Raw genomic sequence first — 24,477 nt, 5'->3', positions numbered from 1 at the left:
ACAGGCTTTCGGGGGCCAACCCTGCGGTGAAGATTCCCTTATAGGCCCTTCCCAACCATAGTCCATCCTCACCTCACTGTTCCTTTTAGGTGTCTCATAAATTAAGAAGTAGGGAAAGAAGGAACCACAATTAGCAGACTCAGATTGAACAGAGGACACAACCCTAATGTTTGCAGTCTTTACAATGAATACTGGTCTGTTGCAGTTGTTTGTTTGTTTGTTTGTTTGTTTGTTTTTTTCTTTCTTAAACTCTGTGCCGACACCACTTGACGGTTAACCCGAGAACCATATGCACTGACCTACACACCTGCATATGAAGACCCAACTACCAGAAAACAACTAGACCAACTGCAGAGACTACAACCAACACAGAAGAAAAATACACAACGCAGAGACTAACGCAAGACTCACCTACGGGAACTTCAGTCATCCAGCAACATGATCAAGATTGCCTTAATACTAACCATCATGGACATAGCGCAAAGTGTAGACCCCAGAAACAACATATTCTTAGAGCTGATGAATATGTCAAGAAATGCCTTGTTTGCTGGAAAGAACGTTTGCATGCCACAGTTACATGATTCAGCTCCTTCTACCAACAAAGATGGCTGCATTCCGGGGGCCAGTTGCACAAACATAGCCATTATGTTAAGACTGTGTCTTAAGAACTAGTATGATCAACTAGAAGTTAGTTAGGGGTAATCAGTCTTACTGTTCGGTGTCAAATAAGATCAATATACATTTTTATGTTACTGACTTTAAAAAGTTATTAACAGTTTTAAAGAATAAAATTGGATGACTAACTTGTAAGACTAGTCTTAACAGTTTATGCAACTGGTCTCACTTGTGTTCAAACGTGGTGGTCAAGAACTCTTGGAGCCTTAATCCCATCGTATGGTGTAATGCAGGCTCTCGATCAAGTCAGAAGCCGGGTTGATCCACCGGTGATCCCTGACGGGCAAGGGTTTTTTTGCAAGAAAGTGCAAAAAACATCTTCCAAACTATGTCTTTACTTTATACACTATAATACACTTTGATAAAAGGGACATAGTGGTGGAAAGAAAATAAGATAGGAGGACAATGTATTTTACAAAGCTGCTCGCAAAACTTTTCTGTTCTCTTGCTAAACCTGTTGTGTTCTCTCATGAAATGTGTGTTCTCATGAGAGACTTCTTTGCGGTGCTTCATGCTTGTGTTTGCACAGCATCACTTGAGTGATCTCTGGAGCCCCTAAAAATATAAGATTGTGAAGAAAAAAAATATGACATGTACGTTCACCTATGAACACCTTTGTGTTCATTTGCAAAAACGTTTGCGTTCCCCAGAGAAACTTTACGTTCGCTCCCAAAACCTTTGTGTCCCCTCGCAAAAACTTTTGGGTTCCCCCCAAAAAACATTGCGTTTCTCAAAAGATTTGCGAGTGAATGCAAAGTTTATCGGGGGAATCATTTTATTTTTGATTATTATTTTGATTATATTTTCTCCCATCTAATTCTATATTTTTTTTCAACCACTATGTGCCTTAGGGGCTCTGTACTATGTTCCATACTCAGGGAACGAGGGTTACATACGTAACCGAGACGTTCCCTTTCGTAGTCACTCCGAGTTACGTCGGATGATGACGAATGGGGTTCCCAGTGTAATCACGCCACCTCTCGACTGTCTTCCAGTGCCCTGCGTAAGTCTGAGCTCCCTGTCGTGAGACTGGCACGGACAAAGGACTCGACGAATGGGGTTTCGCTTAGAAAGCCTCTCACCTTCGAGTATATAAAACGAGCCAATGGCAATGAAATGCCATGGGTCTGCGGAATTTGCATAGCGTATCTCCGCCCCACGCCGGGGGTATATAAGGAAGTACGCTGGCAACACGCAGATATGTCTTCGCTGAGGAGCCGAGACTGAACTCAGGCGTTCCAGCGGTACAGCAGAAGTGGCAGGGAGACGTAACGTCTCCGTTCCATACTCAGGGAACGAGGGTTGCATACGTAACCGAGACGTTCCCTTTCGTAGTCACTCCGAGTTACGTCGGATGACGACGAATGGGGTTCCCAGTGTAATCACGCCACCTCTCGACTGTCTTCCAGTGCCCTGCGTAAGTCTGAGCTCCCTGTCATGAGACTGGCACGGACAAAGGACTCCTACTTAACACAGGAATACCAAGGTACACTGGGAAGCATATCTCAGTGGAAATATGCAATCATGCCCCATTATTAGCAGATTTTTTAAATTTATTAGTTATGTTATTTTTGGGGACTGTGGCTGAATTAAGAATAACATACTAGCATACCAATCACTATAAAGATATTGCAGAAATAGTGAGAGTAGTGTGGTAGTATGCTATTTTGAATTCAGCGTATGTCTAGCAGAATAATGCAACCATAAATTTGCTTATTAAAATATTTTAGTAAAAATAAGTTTTAACATGTGGTCTCTCTTTAACTTGTGAATGTATGCTACTGTGCATCACTCCTCACAACTCTTTATTCATGATGATATTATATATGACTACTACACATTATAGCACAGCCTCCCTAAACTTATTGCTTAAGAATTGCAGTCAAACTAAAGCAGATATTGATAATGTAGTTGATAATGATAATGGAGGTTTTTTTCAACATTTTCCATCCACATCAAAAATCTGACCATACAGCAAGAGGTTGTGGCTTACCCCTCAGTAGGTTTTGGTGTAGTTGTTGTTGAACTTGTCTGATGAGGTGTGGGAAGAGCTCTAGAAGGGAACATACTGTTAGTGTATCCAATTTCCTTCAGAAAAGTGTTTCTATTCAAGCAACAATTTCCTAAGAATAACATTTAATGAATTTGATTAATTAATAATAATTGTTTTAAAAGGTATGCTACTGTATGTCTCTTTTTGAAATTTATTTAAAATGCCCCCAAAAATATTACCCCTTACCAGTCACCCCCAATTTTGGCAAGTGATGCATACATGACATACCCAAAATAAAAAGGTTGCTGCTCATAAGTCATTGTGAATAGACACATAATACACACATATTTAGAAAGCCAACCCTTGAGAGTTTATAGTTCAAGACTCAAAATTAACCAAACTGTTATTAATATTGAGATATATAAGCTCAAACATAAAACAAAAACAACAAATATTACGAATATATTTATTAAATGTATAAAAATCTGATTTGAATTTAGGATAGCAACTTATAACCACAACTAAAGTATAGCCACAATTGTGGTCATGCTTCATTTCAAGTCTGAGGATGATATCTCGAAAATTATGCATTTTATGAAGCCTATTGTAAGACCATGTCAGGGGAGGATTTCAGATAAGTTTTTTTAGAAGGCTACAAGTTTCTCATCACATAGTTTATTGCCCTCTAAACACCCATTTACAGTCTCTGACTAATGTCTGGCGAGGAGAACTGCCCCATTCATATTCTATTCATTTAAATCGACTAACCTTTCACACCTTCATTATTCTTTTATCCTTATTCTTTTGTTTGAATTCAGCCATTACAGCCTTTCTTCTGGCATAATGCTTGGCCATCGACAGCTATGTAAATCCCACTATACATGAATAATCCACTTATTATCTTAAGTCTTGTTAGAAAACAAACAATAAAAAACTATTATTGAAACTTTAAATGCGAATTATTTTGAAAAAATGATTGTATGGAATAGAAAGCTCCTGCAGCAGGTGCATTAGCACAACAGGTAGCCTCAAGCTACATGACACAATTTAATTTATTAATATTACACTTTTATTAAGAGCTCACTTTAAAACACCATCGAGTATTTGTATCATATTCCGGTCGTGGTTTATTATGGTTTCCATTAAAAAAACGATTTTGAAATATGTTATATTTAGCATTTTATGTGAAGCTATGGGCTATGTTTACCTATACCTTTATTCTTTATTCATATAAAAACACCCCGAATCGCACGGAAATCGAACAAAAAACACACATACTTAAATCTTGCGTTTATTATCTTCTAGTTTCAGGTGAAGAGATGTCACTTTCGCTATGTTATCATGGATGTCCAGAATGAGGAAGTGTGGACATGACGCGTCATACAGAAGAGGTCACGATGAACATGCACATGCTGTACAGCTAATCATAATCATTCGAGGTCAAATCTGATGCGAATCAGGAAGAAGAGACACACATCTCGCTGTGTTCGCTGTTTGAGCTCTTCAGATCGCATAATTCAGTGGAAAATGAATAGAAATGTTTTTCTGTATGGCGAAATAATTTACTAACATGTGATAATTAATATTTATTTCTCCAAATATGCGCACTATTGGACTAATAGCCCTGTCGTATTGTGGGATTGCAAATTTATTAAAATGTTTAATTTAGGTTTACATTGAATTTAGCATGTTAAGGTTAGGTATAAATTATGATTATCAGAGTTTTCTAGCAAAAGACTCTGGTCAGTCCTGTTTTACTGAAACTCTTGGAGTTTGTGTTTTAGCAAGAAAGTCCAGCCAGTCCTGTACTCGGGTCTCAGCGTTTGAATAGATATGCTGAGTGGATTAGGGTGTTCAATGCTCTCAGTCTAGAACCAGTTCCTAAACCTGTCTTTTTCGGTTCCTGCCCCTAAATGTACAGCGGGGGAAATAAGTATTAAAAACACCTCACCATTTTTCTCAGTAAATATATTTCCAAAGGTGCTATTGACATGAAATTTTCACCAGATGTTGATAACAACCCAAGGAATCCGTACATACAACGAAACCAAAAAAAAATAAGTTCAGAAATTAAGTTATATGTAATAATGTGAAATGACACAGGGAAAAAGTATTGAACACATGAAGAAAGGGAGGTGCAAAAAGGCATGAAAAGCCAAGACAACAGCTTAAAACTATTAGTAATTAAAAAGCAATCCAGCCCCCTGTCCGTGCAAATTAACAGCTGGTTCAGTCCCAACGGATGGCCTACATGGTCTCATTGCCAAGGTGTCACACAAGACACATCTCATGATGGGTAAAAGCGAAGAGCTGTCTCAAGACCTTCGCAACCTAATTGTTCCAACACATAATGATGGCATTGGTTATAGGCGCCATTCTAAGCTTCTGAATGTTCCAGTGAGCGCTGTTGGGGCCATAATACGGAAGTGGAAAGACAATCATTTCAACACAAATTTGCCTCGACCAGTGTTCCTCGCAAGATTTCTGATAGAGGAGTGAAAAGAATAATCAGAAGAGTTGTCCAAGAGCCAAGGATCACTTGTGGAGAGCTTCAAAAAGACCTGCAGATAGCAGGTACTGTTGTCTCAAAGAAAACAGTAAGTAATGCACTTCACCTTTCATGGCCTGTATGCACGCTCACCACACAAGACTCCATTACTGAAGAAAAAAAGCATGTTGAAGCTCGTTTAAAGTTTGCTGCACAACATTTGGAAAAGCCAGTGAAATACTGGGAGAATTTAGTGTGGTCACATGAGAGCAAAATTGAACTGTTTGGATGCCATAATACACACCATGTTTGGAGGAGAAATGGCATTGCACATTACCCTAAAAACGCCATTACACCTTGGTGTTGGCTCTTGGACAACTCTTCTGATTATTCTTTTCACTCCTCTATCAGAAATCTTGCGAGGAGCACCTGGTCGAGGCAAATTTATGGTGAAATGATTGTCTTTCCACTTCCGTATTATGGCCCCAAAAGTGCTCACTGGAAAATTTAGAAGCTTAGAATGGCGCCTATAACCAATGCCATCATTATGTTTTGCAACAATTAGGTTGCCAAGGTCTTGAGACAGCTCTTTGCTTTTACCCATCATGAGATGTGTCTTGTGTGACACCTTGGCAATGAGACCTTTTCGTAGGCCATCCGTTGGGACTGAACCAGCTGTTATTAATTTGCACGGACAAGGGGCTGGATTGCTTTTTAATTACTGTAAGTTTTCAGCAGTTGTCTTGGCTTTCAATGCCTTTTTGCACCTCCCTTTCTTCATGTGTTCAATACTTTTTCCCTGTGTCATTTCACATTATTACACATAACTTAATTTCTGAACTTATTTTTGTTTCTACGGATTCCTTGGGTTGTTATCAACATCTGGTGAAAATTTCATGTCAATAGCACCTTTGGAAATATATTTACTGAGAAAAATGGTGACGTGTTCAATACTTATTTCACCCGCTGTATATAAACTGTAAGAGAACATTCACGTCAGACTTGGTGACTGCAGCTACCGACAGCTCGTGTTCTCAATAAAGAATCCTGCTGAAGAAACAACCAAGTCTCCTGGTCTTCGAGTCTAAGTTCACAACAACTTGGTGCCGTGAACCCGGATGGAGAAACTGAAACTCAACAAAGAATGAACTTTCCAGACGGAACCTTGAAACTTCAAGAAACAAAAAACGAACTTTTCCAGATCTGAAGATTGAAACTTCAAGCCCAACAAAGATCTCAACAAAGAATGAACTTTCCAGACGGAACCTTGAAAACTTCAAGCTCAAAGATCTCAACAAAGAATGAACTTTTCTGACTGAGTTCCAGACTAAATTTTTCTGTACAACCAACGATTCGGTGAGTTTCACTCCATTCAAAGAACCGCTACAGACCAGTATATGTGTTTTATCCTCTGCGCCGTTCAGAGAAGAGTTAACAGACAGCTGCAGGGTTTTGTTAATTAAGTTATCCTCTAAAAAAAAATATTTTAGAGATGAAATTTATCCTCTGTTGTTCAGGCAGGGAAGATTAACATTACATGTTAATATTGTTTATCCTCTGCTTTGCCAGGGAAGTGTTTATCCTTTGCTTTAGGCAGAGAAGAATTAGCTTTACGTGCTAGTTATTTCTGTTTATCCTCTGTTCTTGCAGGCAGGGAAGTTAAGTGTGAAGTGTTGGTCATTTGGAGAGTTAACAATAGCTGATGTGTTAACAAGTGTACCCTCTGTGTAGACACTAGAGAGAAGTTTTAGTGTTTTTGATTGTGTGGTAACAAAGAAAACTCACAAAAATGTTTAGGAAAAATGCTAGACTGATCCCCACTACTGAAAAAGATGGTCGTGCAACTCCTTTGTGGTTAGAAAGTGAACTCAAAAAAATGTTACGAGAACAAATGGACCTAATAGTCACTGAAAAAGTTAGACAGGAACTAACTCAGAAATATGAAATTCACCCAGACAAAACTTGGTCAGTAGATGAGTGTAAAAAGGTGCTTGGAGCAAGCATCTGCAAAAACAATATGAAGGACATCATTTGTTGTCACAGAGAATTTGTTTTAGCAAAAGCTACAGAACAGTCTAAGCGCAACTCAGAGCTAGAGAAACAGATCAATGAGCTACGTGCTAGAATATCTTCGTTGACTAAGAAATTGAGCCGCAACAAAGCTATAGAAAAAACTGATGTAGAAGTTAGTCAGCCAGATAACATTTACCCTGACTTACAAGCTTTCTTTGAAACAGATGTAGCGATCCAATCAGTAACTGATGAGCCTGTAGATTCAGTAAAGGTATGTGGCGCTAGGAGGAGGTCTCAGGGAATTGAGGGAACTGAAAGTGTTCCTCTCAACTCTTCTGTTGTCCAAATACAAACTGTTGCCAAAGCGCTAGGACCCAAAAATATCGAGAGACTATCCCAGAGTTTACCCTCAGCACGCACAATTTTTTTCTGAATTTAGAAGAGCATTGATCAGTAAAATGCGTCTTTACGACATGTTGTTGCCAGAAGTTACACAGCTGATGTCACAAATTCTAACTAAATCTGAATTCAACAATTTTGAGTCTGCTGTTACTTCTGAACTGCAACATGCCAGTAAAGGCGATTTGAGAGAAGGTGTTTTGAAAATCCTAAATAATCTCTTAGGACCTAAAATAGATTGGTCGAAAGTTACTAGATATGTACAAAAGAAAGGAGAGACTATAAGTGAATACACTGAAAGATGTTCTCAGGCAGCTGCAACGTACAGTGGAATAGTGGAGGATTCTGAAAGTGTACTAGATGATAGAGGAGCTCTAATCCGAATTTGGGCAGATGGTCTTATAGCTGAGTACAGATCAGCCTTGCCATTCCTACATGTTACGTGGGCTAACGGAACTCTCAGAAGTAACCTAGACAGGTTAGCTACATGGGAAAGAGATGCTGATGTTAAAACCCAAGTGAGAATAGCAGCAGCTACATTTAACCCAACGAAACAAGACAATAGATGGACTAAAAAAGAAAGTACATGCCACTACTGTGGAAAATTAGGGCATTGGGAGAAAGAGTGTAGGAAGAAGTTACAAGATAATAAAAGAAATAGAATGCATAATTCTGTTCCTTCTCAGCCTGCCTACAACCCGGACGTAGTTCCGCCAATGTCCACTGAAACTTTAGGACAGCTCGCTCAGGCTCTTCTAAGAGCACAAAAAGAACAGGAAAAAAACTAATTGTTGGGGCTGTGAGTAGCTACCTTTCCCCTGTAATCCATCATAATGACAAAATAATTTTTGTGAAAGGTAGCATAAAAGAGAAAGAGATTGATGTTTTGCTTGATACAGGTGCAGAGATTACAATAATTCCTACAAAATTGCCTAAAGGTTTAGACATCCCGTACAAGAAAACCAAACTTTCTTTAACTGGCGTAATAGGTAAAGATTCTGTTTTGTATGAAACCCCGCCCATAGAGGTACAATTTGGCCCGAAAACTCTGATGACAAAATTGCTATGTGCTCCATTGAATACAGGTGCAATTTTAGGCATGGATCTCCTGAGACAAGTACATCTAACTTTAGACATGTCCTCAGAATCTGCTAGCATTAAAATTTCCTCAGCACACGTTTCTACCAATAATGCAATCCCTCCAGAGTATGCTTTCTTACTGAATCATCCAATTTGGGCTAATGACAAGGATGATTGTGGTTTATTGACAGGTGTAGAACCAGTCAAACTGACAGGAACTCCACCTCCGGTTACCAAACAGTATCTGATCAGTAAGGAAGCCATACAGGGAATCAAACCTATTGTAGAAAAGTTGCTGACGCAAGGAGTGCTAGTTAAAACCAACAGTCCCTGTAACTCACCCATATGGCCCATCAAGAAATCCAATGGGACATGGAGACTCACCATAGACTACAGTGTAGCCAATAAAAACATTGATAAAATAATTGATATGTCTAATGGATTCTTTTCTGTACCATTGCACTCTGACAGCCAGCCATGGTTAGCTTTCACAGTTGACCATGAACAATATCAGTGGACCCGATTGGCTCAGGGATTTCAAAACTCCCCGACCATATACCATCAGGCTGTCAGACGTGATTTGTGTGACCCGGAATGTCCAGTAAAACAGTCCACTATGATCCAATATGTCGATGATATTTTGATTGCCTCAACAGATCACGAGGTACATCAAACTGAATTGGTAGCATTGTTGGACTATTTGCATAAAAAAGGACACAAATGCAGCTTTCACAAAGCTCAAATTACTAAAAAGCAAGTCATATTTCTGGGTCAAACAATTGGTGCAGGAAATAGATCTATTACACAGGATCGAACGGCTTCAGTCAAAGCCATACCTCCGCCTACTACCATTAAAACACTACGCTCATTTTTAGGAACAGCAGGTTACTGTAGACCGTGGATTGAAGAATATGCCTCGATTGCTCAGCCTCTCTATGACTTGTTGAAAGGCCATGGTAAAGATTCAGATATTGTTTGTATGGAAGAACTTCACCTCAAAGCATTCAATGATTTGAAGAGAGCACTATGTCAAGCACCAGCATTAGGAATTGCCCAATCTGATAGACCCTTTGTGCTTTATGTTCATGAACACTTGGGCTTTATGACTGCATGTCTAATGCAAGATCATGGGGGCAGTTTACGTCCAATTCATTACTATTCTGGTAAACTTGACATAGTAGCTCAAGGTATGGGACCATGCCTCAGAGCAGTACAGGCAGTTCATCTAGCGCTTCAGGCTTCATCAGTAATGGTGTTAGGTCAGACGGTAAATGTAAAATGCCCTCACGCAGTGTCTGCACTAATGAATCAAGCAAAAGTCACTTCTGTCACTTCCTCTCGTTGGGGAAATTGGTTAACTACTCTCACAGCCCCGAACATTGTTTTACAGCGTGCACCAGTCACGAACCCCTCATCATGTATGATGTCTGCAATGACTGAAGTTGTGTTAGAGGATGAAGGCGAAATGACTCATGATTGTGTTAGCTTACATACGCAGCGACAAGTGAAATAGCAGAAACTCCCATAGAAAATTCAGAATTTGAGTTGTTTGTTGATGGTTCAGCTCAAGTAATTGAAGGGAACAGACGAGCAGGTTATGCAGTATCGTCCACCACTGAGGTGGTAGCTTCAGGTCGTCTTCCAGATCGTTTTTCAGCTCAGGCTGCAGAACGGGTAGCTTTAACTAGAGCATGCACACTAGCTTCAGGATCAGTTGCACATATCTACACAGATTCCAGGTATGCTTTTGGGGTTATTCATGATTTTGGTGTCATTTGGCAAACCAGACAGTTTCTAGCATGCTGAATTAGTGAAAGATCTTATGTTTGCCATGAAACTTCCAAAGACATTAGCGGTGATCAAAGTGAAAGCACATCTCACAACTAACACTACAGAAGCTAAAGGTAATGCTCTTGCAGATGTAGCAGCTAAACTGGCTTGTTCCTATGTAACTGTACAAGTGTTTAGGTAGTACAGCACAGAAGACAATTCTGCCTCCTGAATCTATCATTGATTTGTACAAAGATGTTCCTCTAAATGAAGCATGGACATGGTTAGACAAAGGAGCCACCGTTGATTCATCTGGCTGCTGGACCAAAGGGGGGGGAAGTATGTAGCTCCCGAATCACTGCTGCCATATTTGGCTCAACAAATACACAATTTGGGTCACAGTGGTCCAGCAACGATGAATCACAGGTTCTCAAATCAATGGTGGAATCCAAAATTCAGAAATGTAGCCACCGAAACAGCCAAGAGGTGTGTTACATGTCAGAAAAATGATGATGTACCAGCAGCCATTACACCAGCAGCACATACCCCAGCTCCACCAGGACCATTTCGTCACCTGCAAGTTGATTACATCTCGTTGCCTCATTGTAAGGGAAAAACTGACGTTTTGGTAATAATAGACAAATTCTCAAGATGGGTAGAAGCTTATCCAACAGGGCGTGCTACCGCTGCACATACTGCTAAATGTCTTGTCACTGATTTCATTCCCAGATTGCATTGACTCAGATCAGGGTACGCACTTCACAGGACAGGTAGTTAAAGAAGTGTCTAAAATGTTGAAGATTAAGTGGAATCTTCACTGCCCCTACAGGCCACAAGCATCAGGACAGGTTGAAAGGGCAAACAGAACAATCAAAACCAGGCTAAGCAAAATGCATCAGGAAGGAGTGTCATGGGTTGAAGCATTGCCAGCTGTACTGTGTAGTATGAGAGCGTCACCTAACAGATCAGTAGGACTGAGCCCTCATGAGATTATTACAGGACGCCCAATGCAGATGCCAGGTGTGATTGACCTTAGAAATGCTGATGTTCACATTGCCTCAGATGCCCTGATCTCTTACTGTGAACACCTTACAAAGGCAGTACAGAGTGTTAGAGAGAGAGTTGAGTCATGTTGGCAGACTCCACCAGAGGGTGGACACACAATCATCCCAGGTCAGTGGGTCATGATACAATCATTCAGACACAAGCCGTTAGAACCTAAGTGGCACGGACCATATCAGGTAATGTTGATTACAGCAGCTGCAGTGTTGTGCCAGGGAAAGAAAACATGGACTCATGTGTCACATTGCAAAGTGGTTCCGCCCCCTACAGGGATAGGATAGGACACATGGACCAGTGAGGAGCCCAGGGAAGAACTGGAAGCAACAGGCTTTCGGGGGCCAACCCTGCGGTGAAGATTCCCTTATAGGCCCTTCCCAACCATAGTCCATCCTCACATCACTGTTCCTTTTAGGTGTCTCATAAATTAAGAAGTAGGGAAAGAAGGAACCACAATTAGCAGACTCAGATTGAACAGAGGACACAACCCTAATGTTTGCAGTCTTTACAATGAATACTGGTCTGTTGCAGTTGTTTGTTTGTTTGTTTGTTTGTTTGTTTGTTTTTTTCTTTCTTAAACTCTGTGCCGACACCACTTGACGGTTAACCCGAGAACCATATGCACTGACCTACACACCTGCATATGAAGACCCAACTACCAGAAAACAACTAGACCAACTGCAGAGACTACAACCAACACAGAATAAAAATACACAACGCAGAGACTAACGCAAGACTCACCTACGGGAACTTCAGTCATCCAGCAACATGATCAAGACTGCCTTAATACTAACCATCATGGACATAGCGCAAAGTGTAGACCCCAGAAACAACATATTCTTAGAGCTGATGAATATGTCAAGAAATGCCTTGTTTGCTGGAAAGAACGTTTGCATGCCACAGTTTAGAGACCTGCACGGGTTCGGGTACCCGCGGGTACCCGACGGGTGACCCGCAAATTTTGCTCAAACGGGTGAGAAATATCCAACTGTGTCGGATACGGGTGCGGGTCGGGTCGGACACGGAGGAAACACGGGTTTAAACACGGGTTTAAAACAATCACGTGCAAACGTAAAAATATATGCATATTTTTAGGAACACACTTACAAAAATATGCCTGTATTTCAAGTTGATAAAATAATTTAAAATCCACATCAGTTTATTTGTGCCCACGCCCGCTGTCACGGAGTCTGTCTGTATACTATACCTACTTTCACTTTGAAAAAAAAAAAACGTCATAACCGCGCGCGCGATCTGCTTGCAGTCGGCGAGATGGATGCTGAAGAGTTGGAGAAAAGAATAGATAGGACTAGGAGATTGTAAAGTTGTCGACAATACGTTATCAAAAATCCAGTCCAATTGTGTGGGAGAAATTTGGAGATATCTGAAGAAAACAATATTGTGAAAGGATTTGCTGCATGCATTTTCGTGTTGGATTGCCGCAAATGTGGATTCATCGCCGAGGAAGCACGCAGTAAGCAGTTCTATCAAACAGTATTTTTCACATTTACTGTTAAATATGTGTTGTGTGCAGGCAGGGCGTGTTTGAACCCAAAATTGTCAGATGTAAGCTAGACAAAATTGCGTGGCAGAAAATAGTGTTGTAGCCGCGTCTGTTATGCTACTCGAGTTTTGTGGTAACGTTGGCTATGTTCTTCATGTACCGGCCGTTTGACAGATTCGGCTGAAGTTGTCCTTGTGTTAATGGTTGTGTAATAACTTCTGTATGACCGGGCAATAAACATTTTTGTAAGTGTGTCTATAATGTGATAGTCTAAACTGATTTTATTTCGGGTGCGGGTCGGGTGTCGGTTCTATTTTAAGCGGGTCGGGTCGGGTGCGGATTTGAATTAGTGCTGCTGTCGGAAAACGGGTCGGATTCGGTTTTAAGCACTGCGGGTACGGGCGGGTGCGGATTTAAAAAATTGGACCCGTGCAGGACTCTGCCACAGTTACATGATTCAGCTCCTTCTACCAACAAAGATGGCTGCATTCCGGGGGCCAGTTGCACAAACATAGCCATTATGTTAAGACGGTGTCTTAAGAACTAGTATGATCAACTAGAAGTTAGTTAGGGGTAATCAGTCTTACTGTTCGGTGTCAAATTAGATCAATATACATTTTTATGTTACTGACTTTAAAAAGTTATTAACAGTTTTAAAGAATAAAATTGGATGACTAACTTGTAAGACTAGTCTTAACAGTTTATGCAACTGGACTCACTTGTGTTCAAACGTGGTGGTCAAGAACTCTTGGAGCCTTAATCCCATCGTATGGTGTTATGCAGGCTCTCGATCAAGTCAGAAGCCGGGTTGATCCACCGGTGATCCCTGACGGGCAAGGGTTTTTTTGCAAGAAAGTGCAAAAAACATCTTCCAAACTATGTCTTTACTTTATACACTATAATACACTTTGATAAAAGGGACATAGTGGTGGAAAGAAAATAGGATAGGAGGAAAAAGTATTTTACAAAGCTTTTGAGTTTGCTCGCAAAACTTTTCTGTTCTCTTGCTAAACCTGTTGTGTTCTCTCATGAAATGTGTGTTCTCATGAGAGACTTCTTTGCGGTGCTTCGTGCTTGTGTTTGCACAGCATCACTTGAGTGATCTACGTTGCCCCTAAAAATATAAGATTGTGAAGAAAAAAAATATGACATGTACGTTCACCTATGAACACCTTTGTGTTCATTTGCAAAAACGTTTGCGTTCCCCAGAGAAACTTTACATTCGCTCCCAAAACCTTTGTGTCCCCTCGCAAAAACTTTTGGGTTCCCCCCAAAAACATTGCGTTTCTCAAAAGATTTGCGAGTGAATGCAAAGTTTATCGGGGGAATCATTTTATTTTTGATTATTATTTTGATTATATTTTCTCCCATCTAATTTTTTATTTATTTTTAACCACTATGTGCCTTAGGGGCTCTGTACTACGAAACGTCTCGGTTACGTATGTAACCCTCGTTCCCTGAGTAGGGAACGGAGACGTTATGTCGGATGACGACGAATGGGGTTTCGCTTAGAAAGCCTCTCACCTTCGAGTATATAAAACGAGCCAATGGCAATGAAATGCCATGGGTCTGCGGAATTTGCATAGCGTATCTCCGCCCCACGCCGGGGGTATATAAGGAAGTACACTGGCAACAAGCAGATATGTCTTCGCTGAGGAGCCGAGACTGAACTCAGGCGTTCCAGCGGTACAGCGGAAGTGGCAGGGAGACGTAACGTCTCCGTTCCATACTCAGGGAACGAGGGTTACATACGTAACCCGAGACGTTTCCTTTCGTAGTCACTCCGAGTTACGTCGGATGATGACGAATGGGGTTCCCAGTGTAATCACGCCACCTCTCGACTGTCTTCCAGTGCCCTGCGTAAGTCTGAGCTCACTGTCGTGAGACTGGCACGGACGAAGGACTCCTACTTAACACAGGAATACCAAGGTACACTGGGAAGCATATCTCAGTGGAAATATGCAATCATGCCCAGCCCGAAGGGGGGGACTTGGAATACACATATGACCCGGAGGGGCTGCATATGGAGTATCACTGGGGTGTCCAGCCGCAGGTGGAATATTTCAACCCCAGGGGTGGCAAGGTGGCTTGCCGAGGGAAAGACACATGCTCAGAGAGGCTTACAGTGGAATACACATGTGGGGGTCGCCCGGAGGGGGAACCATGCACATGGAGGCACCTAGCCAAGCGCGAAAGCTGCCGGTGGCATAACTCTGGCGTTGACGTCAACAGTGCTGGAGGAACTCAGGGCTTATGAGGCTCACCTGAGGAGAATATCGCACGTATCCCATCCGTGGAGAGGAATGGCGAGCAAGCGAAGACACCTGAGCAGAATCTAGTACCGGCTAGTTGAAGCGAGTACATGAGAAGAAACTGGCTCCACTCTGAGATTATAGAATCTTGCGAATGTGTTAGGTGTCGCCCAGCCTGCAGCTCTGCAGATGTCTGTTAGCGAGGCGCCATGCGCTAGAGCCCAAGAGGAGGCCACACTCCGAGTGGAGTGGGCTCTCACACCAAGGGGGCATGGTCGACCTTGCTGCTGGTAAGCCAAAGCAATGGCGTCCACTATCCAGTGGGACAACCTTTGCTTGGAGAGAGCCTTTCCCTTCAGCTTCCCACCAAAACAGACAAAGAGCTGGTCTGAGGTCCTGAAACACTGCGTTCTGTCTACGTAAGCGTTCTGTGCATTCTGTCTACGCTTGCAGGTTCACCACCTGATCTTGAAAGGGAGTGGTGGGAACCTTGGGCACATATCCAGGCCGTGGTCTCAGGATCACATGAGAGAAGGCCGGCCCGAATTCCAGGCACGCTTTGTCAACCGAAAATGCCTGCAGGTCCCCTACCCTCTTGATGGAGGCCAGTGCAACCAGGAGCGCTGTCTTCATAGACAGGAACTTAATCCTCTGGGGACCAAAAACGCGCCCGTGCGTTTTGCTCGTTTTTTTTTTTAGCAATGCAAAAATAAACACTAAATGCTCTGTTAATTTTGATCTTTCATTTTCGTGTATACATCAATCGATCCTGTTCAGTTTCTTTTTTTTTCTGTATACTCACAATAAAAATAAAGTGTTTTGCTTTTTGCCAAATAAATAAAAATTAACATGATGCGATTTCTGCACTCTCTCTGTCAGTAAACTCCAATTTGAAACGCGTTCGAAAATGATCTATAACTCCGCGAAAATTCAGTCAAACAGGCAAACATACCCACGGGCATAAAGCTTGAGATCGCATCTTTTAAATGAAGTAATTTATATAAAAAACAAATATTCTCAGCTTGTGAAATCTGTATTAAAAGAGAGCGATTCCAGTCGAGCTTATTAGAGCTCATTCAAATGTAATGTGACCACACCCCGGAGAGTACGTGCTATTCAAACGCAAATTCTGAGAACCATTTCAGAGCTGTGAAACGCCCACATCAGCTGTAAACACAGCGCGTCGCGAGTGAGGCATAATATAGCCTACCTTATGAAGAAAAGTTTCCTCAGAACAGTGCTGATATGAGGAGGAATAGATCCCGCTGAGGAGTGAGGTAGGCTGTTATCTTTTCTCAAGTGTTAATGTGGAATAACGTTATGGAATAACGTTAGTGTAGGCCTATGTAAACCGCAAAAAGATGAATCGCGTTTCTATAATATGAATCGCGTTTCTGTGAGATGAATGAAGGGTACATATTTGTAAAGACTGTTTAGCCTAAATATGAATCGCGCGTCTGTGTGTGAAATAATAAACTGCTTTAATCAACTAAAATGCTTTGCTATAGCCTACTGAGATGAGTAAAAATCGACTGAAATAAGTTGAAATAAAATGTCTTTATATAAGCAACGTATTAAACTGCAAATTACCATTTATATGCCCTAATATGTCATAAAAACAACGTTACAGTCAGGCGAAATATGAAAGACAACATTTTGTTGACTAGATTTGGGTACAGTTTTTACTGTAGAATATACTGCCACATCAAATAAGCTTTTGTTTAGCAATTTCTGCTCAAATGTTCTAGGTACACGATTTTGACTCCTAAAAATCTTGTCATGTTGTGGACAAGAAACATGTCAGACTACACGTTGTTTTACGACCAGTCATCGCGAGCCGTCTCACACACTCATTCACTCGCACATATAGGCTACACAAGCTCACTCACATAGCCTACACACACACACGCACGCACGCACGCACGCACGCACGCACACACACACACTCAATCACTCACTCACTCACACACACACACTCACTCACATACACGCTCTCTCTCTCTCTCTCTCTCTCTCTCTCTCTCTCTCTCACACACACACACACACACACACACACTCACTCACTCACTCACTCTCGCGCACACACACAGTCACACTCACTCGCTCACTCACTCACTCGCGAACACACACTCTCACTCACTCACTCACTCGCGCGCCGTCGTCGTCGTGGAGGACCGTTAAAAAATTAAACATGTAGTCTTTTTGTCGTGATGTCGTGAAGCATCGAGGGCTGCGCCGCAGGGAGCGTTCTAAGGAAACCCTGAAGGAAGATTTGGCGAATGCAAAATGTATGTATTGTACGCTATATAGAAGAGGGGGAGAAAAAAATCTAAAAAATCGATTTTTTGAAAATATGAATCGATTTGACCTACCAACTCGATTTTTAAATCAAATCGATTTTTTTCCCAGCCCTAATATATATATATATATATAAATACTATTTTTGTCAAAAATAAAGTCATAGACTAAGATGTTAGATGTTCCAATGTTGGCTATATTCAAACTAATGAATACATATGATAAAATGTAGGCCTATAATCTTTTTTTTTTTACAAAGAAAGAGTACACTTGAAATATTGTTGAAATTGTAAATATTGTTGTAATTGTAACCTTTTTAATAAAATAGCAAAACATATTTACAAGATGGATGTAAGCAAAATCTTAAATGGTCAATATAAGTCTTCTTCTAAATATATCTTGTCCTTGCATTGTGGCTCAGTCAGTGTCACACCTGAATGAATGGCTCATTACGCATAATGGGTGGGACATTGTATTCTCAGGTGTAAACTACTCCTCCTTCACGCCCCCCTCGCATATTGGCTTTCCAAGCAAAACCTGTTTTACACTATTTAAATCAATGTATTTTTTTTTTTTGTGAATGATAAAGCAAGACTATTTTCACATAATTTTGAAGCCAGAACTCGAAGCGACAACATCCATTAGTCAAAAGTCTTGTGGGCACATATTTTGTATGAATTTTGTGGTCTTATTTCAGCAACTTTCATTTTTATTTTTTTAAATAACCACGCATAAACATTATTCTCTTAAAAATACAAACATCTACATACACGTTGCTCGCATATTATGGTAGGCCTGTTTGTGCTATATAGAGTGAATTTACACCTTTGCCATTAACATGTTTATAAATAACTGAAAAAAGCACAAATGTCAAGGCATGTCAGAACATCTCAAGGGCCCCAAAAACACCTTGGTCCCCAGAGGGTTAAGCTCCACTGATTGCAGAGGCTCAAAGGGAGCACTCTGCAGGGCAGTTAGTACCACTGAGAGGTCCCAAGAGGGTACGAGGGGAGGTCGAGGATGATTCAGAACCAGGTGCGGTTGTGCCAATACGGGGCAACCAAAATTACCTGCTCCTCGTCCTCCCTGATCTTGCGCAAGGTCTGCGCAAGAAGGCTCACTGGGGGAAACGCATCCTTGCGGAGGCCCCGCGGCCAGCTGTGCACCAGTGCATCCATGCCGAGCGTGCCCTCGGTCAGGGAATAAAACAGGTCGCAATGGGACGAGTCGTGGGAGGCAAACAGATCTACCTGTGCGTCCCCGAACTGATCCCAAATCAGCTGAAGCGACTGGGGATGGAGTCTCCAGCGAGAGACCGAAGCCGAGACAGCTCGTCGGCCGCCTGGTTTAGGTTCCCCGGGATATAAATGGCTCGAAGCAACCTCAGATGCTTCTGACCCCATATGAGGTGGTGGGGAGCGAGTTGCGACATACGGCGAGAGCGTAGACCACCTTGATGGTTGATGTACGCTGCTGTCGCGGTATTGTCTGATCGGACTAGTACGTGCTGACCCTTGAGCAATGCACGGAAGCGGTGCAGGGCGAGACATACAGCCAGCAACTCGAGGCAATTGACATGCCAAAGGCGCTGGGGTCCTGTCCAGGAGCCCGTGGCAGCATGTCCGATGCCACGCCCACCTCGGGACTCGATCGCGAAGCCAAAGCTGAAGTGGTCTCATATGAAGCAATGCGAGCAGCGTTACTGCGGCTGCGGATGCCATATGCCCCATGAGCCTCTGAAATAGTTTCAGTGGAACCGCACTCTTGCCCTCGAATTGACGAAGACAAGTCAGCAGTGACTGTGCGCGCTCGCTCGTAAGCTGCGCGCACATGGCGACCGAGTCAATTTTCATCCCGAGAAAAGAGATCCTCTGCACGGGGCAGAGTTTGCTCTTCTCCCAGTTGACCCGAAGGCCCAAACGAGCTAGGTGCCGGAGCACTAGGTCCCTGTGTTTGCAAACCTGGTCTCGAGAGTGAGCTAGGATCGGCCAGTCGTCGAGATAATTCAGGATGCGAACCCGTGTTCCCGGATGGGAACAAGGGCTGCCCCGACGACCTTCGTGAAGACGCGAGGAGACAGGGCTAGCCCGAATGGGAGAACTGCGTACTGGTATGCCCGCCCCCCGAAAGCAAACCGTAGAAACGGTCTGTGTCAAGGTAAAATGGAGACATGGAAGTAGGCGTCCTTCAGGTCGATCGCTGCAAACCAATCCTGCGGCCGCACACACTGGAGGATGTGTTTGGCCGTGAGCATCTTGAACGGCAGCCTGTGAAGGGAGCGGTTCAGGACGCGAGGATTGGCCGTAACCCACCGGATTTCTTCGGTATAATGAAGTAGGGGCTGTAGAAGCCGGACTTCATTTCGACTGGAGGGACAATCTCGATCGCACCCTTCGCCAGTAGGGTGGCGACCTCCGCTCGCATGACAGGGGCATTGCCACCGACCAAAGTGAAGCGGACTCCCCTGAAGCGGGGAGGAGATTGCGCGAACTGAATCGCGCAGCTGAGCTTGGTCCTCACGACCCAGTGGGACAGCCTGGGAAGCTCTAGCCAGGCTACCAGGAGCTGTACCAGCAGGGTCATGCGGACCACAGACGTTCCCTCGGTGGTGCAGCGAGGCGGAATGACCGGCCCAGGCGTGGGTGGCGTAGCGGCCCAGTGCGGGGGCACGGTCATAAGCCGCGTCCTGCCAGAGGAGGCCAGGGGAGGACCAGCGTCCCACGGGGGCGTGCTCTGGCAGGGGTCTGGCGACAGAGGGGGATGAGAGGAGCGTGGCCCGTGGGCGGCGCATACTGTCATCCGAGAACTCTGTAACAGAGGGGGACGAGAGTGGCGAGGCTCGTGAGCGGTGCGCGCACTGTCATCCGAGAACTCTGTGTGGTCAGAGAAGGATATGTCAGTTCTTTACAAGGATTCTCCCCCGGCCCTCCACCGGGGGAAGGAGTGGTCCTGCTAACAGCTCCTGAGAAGAACTGAGTCCTACTTCCAAGCTGCCGTCTCAGGAGTGCTGCTTAGCCTGGCGTTTAGCCGGCTAAGGGGCAGAGACAGGCGGTGCCACCCTCCTGCGACCTCCTCGTGCTCGGGGCCGGTGAAGGCTCGAGGGGAGGAGCCGCAGGGAGGCGGTGTCGGCGGGAAGCAGGCAAAGGAGACCACACGGACAGATGACCGTCGGTGCAGAAGGTCCTCAGCCTGCTTATAGAGTGATCGAAGACTGTTGGGCGCAGTCCTCAACCACACTGCCGACCAGGCTGCCCGTCTCAAGAGTGCTGCTTAGGCTGGCGTGTGACAGTCTAAGGGGCGGAGACGGGCAGCGCCACCCTCCTGCGACTTACTCCTACTCAGGGCCGGTGAAGACCCGAGGGGGAGCAGCTGCATGGAGGGGGCCTTGGCGGGAAGCAGACCAAGGAGACCGCATGGATGGATGACCATCGGTGCAGGACCCGAGTCTGCTTCAGGTGGTCGAAGCCACACCGCCAAAGAGCCCAGCCCGGGACATGGGGGAGCTGAGAAAATGAATTCTCAGACTGCCCCACATCAACCTGGCTAAGCCCATGTCTGGACCACACTAGTGGACATCACCTGACCCAGGATCACGCAGGTACCGATGTCGCCTGAGCGAGGTCAGTAGTGTGCGTGGCGGAACAACCAGGCCGGGCATGGGAGGCATAGCGTCCCAGCATGGGGGCGTGGTTTAAGTTTCCGCGTTCTGCCAGGGTTGGCCAGGGAAGGACTAGCGTTCCACTGCGGCCGGTTCGGACAGAACTCCCAGGACAGCACTGCATCGAAGGCGACACAGCACTACACGACTGTGTCACGATAGTGACAGAGAACATACAGACCATGATCGCCTCGCGATCGAAAGCAGCGAAGGCGGAGGACGCCCGCGTGCCGCGAAAGTCACGTGGACTCCCGCGGAGCGCAGGCGTCCTGATGCACATCCGGGAGAAGTTTACAGCGCTCGGGGGGAGGGCAGGGCCACTCCAACCGATGCTTACAGCCGCCCGGGAAAGCATGGCTGACAGCTCTGGATCAGTCCCGGCAACGATGGCACTCCCGTGGGAGGCAACGCAGCCGAAACTTCATTTCCAGAGGAATCAAGCCCGCCTTGTGATGCTATGAGTGACATGACACAATCTGCTGGAGCCCCGAATGAAAACACTGGGTCCCCGAGAGGAACCAGGCACACACGGAAGCCCCACGGTTTGCGATGTGGAGGGGGGGCGTGGCCCGAGGAATGCTCGTCGGAAATATGCCACACTAACCCTCAGATCACCCTGGCCACCAGCCAAAGTATCCCCTCTCGAGGAAGAGATAGATTGGGCTGTGGCAAAGGGGACTCTCACTCTTTACAGAGATCATTGAGTCTCGATCTATAAACATCGCGATGGTCATGTTCCCGCAATGAAAATATGACTCATCCGCGAGCGCTGCCGAGCGTGATTAAGCCCAACACGCGAAACAGCGCTCGTGACCGTTAGGCAGATGAATCACGCGCACACATCCAGGAAATACACGGGCGAGCCATCTTGAAAAAGACGTGCCACGTGCAGCTCTTTTAGAGAGAGGAAAAAGCTCAACAGAGTGCTGAAGCGCCCAGGGAGAAACACACACACACTGTCGGCAGATCACTGCACAGACCACCAGCAGGAAATGCGATCTCGCTGGAACGCGCCGTGACACCAACACTGAAGAGCCGCTCGTCTCGAAGAGTGAAGATGATTCAGAATGGCTTGTAGGAGTGAAGAAATCTCTTGGCTCCGAAGCGAAAACATATCTGCGTTTTGCCAGCGTACTTCCTTATATACCCCCGGCGTGGGGCGGAGATACGCTATGCAAATTCCGCAGACCCATGGCATTTCATTGCCATTGGCTCGTTTTATATACTCGAAGGTGAGAGGCTTTCTAAGCGAAACCCCATTCGTCGTCATCCGACGTAACTCGGAGTTACTACGAAAGGGAACCCTGTTCTTCTGCAGTTTGATTCCCCTGCTGAGGGTCAAAAGTTACATAGTGTAGCTTGAATATTTTGTGGTAACTGTTTTATAAAAGCAATTTGTCACTTGATGGCCTGCTGTATTATGAATATAGTCACAACTTGGGGTTCGGCAGGTTGTGCTTAACGCCATTCATGATTATTTATATTCATACAAATATAGCAAATTCTTTCGTGCCTTATTTCTTAAATGATGTTTCCTTTTTCATTAGGACTAACTTTAAAAACGTTTGTTTTGTACAAAAGTACAAATCAAGCATACGTAGTTCTGGCAAGTCACGTACGTTACTCAAGCGCGCATCAGCTGACCTAGGATTGACCTATGACCAGGGATGTAGTGGAGGCTAAACGCACGTAAACGCCATTTACGCACCTCCCAAAATTTGGAAATAGCGTTTACCCACCTCCAAAGTGCGTTTATCCACCTCTACATTGCGTTTATCCACCTCTAAATTGCGTTTATCCACCTCTAAATTGCGTTTATCCACCTCTAAATTTCACGTTATTTGAGCGGACTTTGCTTTTCCAGTGCGTGATCGCCGATCGGCACATGATTCGAGCATTTGGGCCGTTAACTACAGAGCAGAACGCGCAGCGCGCAAACATGAAGCAGAGAGCGCAGCGCGCCGACACACACACACACACACACACACGGAACAAAGAGAACGGCGCACACACATAGCAGAAAACACACGCTCGTGAAGTTAGTAAACAAGCTGCGCGAGAATGAAACTTGATCGCAGCCGCAACAGGAAATCATTAAAATGATGAAAAAAAAAAAAAAATAGTGATTTTTTTATTCATTACAGGCAGCCGGTTTAATGTAGGGAGCATGTCAAAACCCAACTGTACAAGAGATTCAGAAGGAATCAAGCCTGCACCAGGTTAAAGACTTTTCCCTCTACAGGGAAACACTGATCCACATTTTTCTGATAGACCAAACAACTAATAAATCAATCGAGTAAATATTCAACAGATTAATCAACTATGAAAATAATCCCAAATCCCTAATCATTATGCATAAGTGCATTGCATTGAAGGCCCTGGATATAAGCCTCCCTCTCTATCTCTCTTAAATATTTTTGTTCTCTCTGTTTTGTCATTTAGTAAACTTTATAGATTTCAACCATATTATTCCTTTTTGAGTCTCTTTAACAAGAACTTAGATTAATGTATGAATTGAATAGTGATTGTGTGACTTATGATGAGGGAACAACCAGTGATACCCTTGGTAGTACCATCAAATGATAGCCTATAGCGATGTCATCAGGAGGATACACATACACCGGTAGGCAGTGGCCCACCTTACCGGGTGACCACGTCGTGGTCCACCAGAATTTATTGTTTACCCACCTCTTTTTTTACCACTACACCTCTGCCTATGACTTCTACCTAGGATCTGAGGCCTATCACAGCATCCTATATATAAGGTCCATTATAGTGTGAGTTTAGTGTGCCATTTTAAAGACATGGGACAGTCTTGCGCACTTTCCTGTTGCGTACACGCGCTCTCAAGTTGCCAAGACCCAAGTGTGGGTATTTGGACAAGGCAAATGTTATCAGCAGCTTAGCTAATTATCTCGTTGCTCAGGAGCTAATTTAATAGCGAGTTCAGCGGGGAAAACCATATCTCAATAATTGTGCAATCGGGAATTTAGCAAGAATGATTTGTTCCCCTCACGGATTTCACCTCAGATTTAAGTTTGTGAACTTGAATACGCGAATTCGACGCATTGATTATAAGCTGCTTGATTTGATTTGGAAGTGACCCGAGTAAGCATTGCTTCTCGAATCACTGCATTATTGATATGGACTCTTTGCCCGCAATCTCTCTGAAGTTATACTAGATGACTGCCTCAAGAACAAAGTTTAGACGAGATCTGCACTCTCCACGCACTGAAGGAGAATGATATCAAGAAGGAGATCAAGCATCCACGTCACAGCTGGCTATTT

The 24,477-nt window shown here is 44.0% G+C and overlaps 1 protein-coding gene across 3 annotated transcripts in view; it reads right to left on the bottom strand.

Moving 5' to 3' along the window:
- LOC311071454 (meprin A subunit beta-like) overlaps positions 1-24,477 on the bottom strand; it is an 85,059-nt gene that overhangs the window by 40,193 nt on the left and 20,389 nt on the right. Inside the window, exon 15 of one of the 3 annotated variants that reach the window (XM_084095857.1) lies at positions 2,669-2,728. The exons of the other annotated variants lie outside the window; for them this stretch is intronic. Within the exon in view, the coding sequence (XP_083951983.1) occupies positions 2,669-2,728 (60 nt within the window). The remainder of the gene's footprint in view (positions 1-2,668; positions 2,729-24,477) is intronic. 3 annotated transcript variants of the gene reach the window in all.

Source organism: Abramis brama (assembly GCF_963993115.1).
Source record: "Abramis brama genome assembly, chromosome: 20".
NCBI classification, from domain to species: domain Eukaryota; kingdom Metazoa; phylum Chordata; class Actinopteri; order Cypriniformes; family Leuciscidae; genus Abramis; species Abramis brama.
This window is presented reverse-complemented; position numbering and strand designations above follow the sequence as displayed.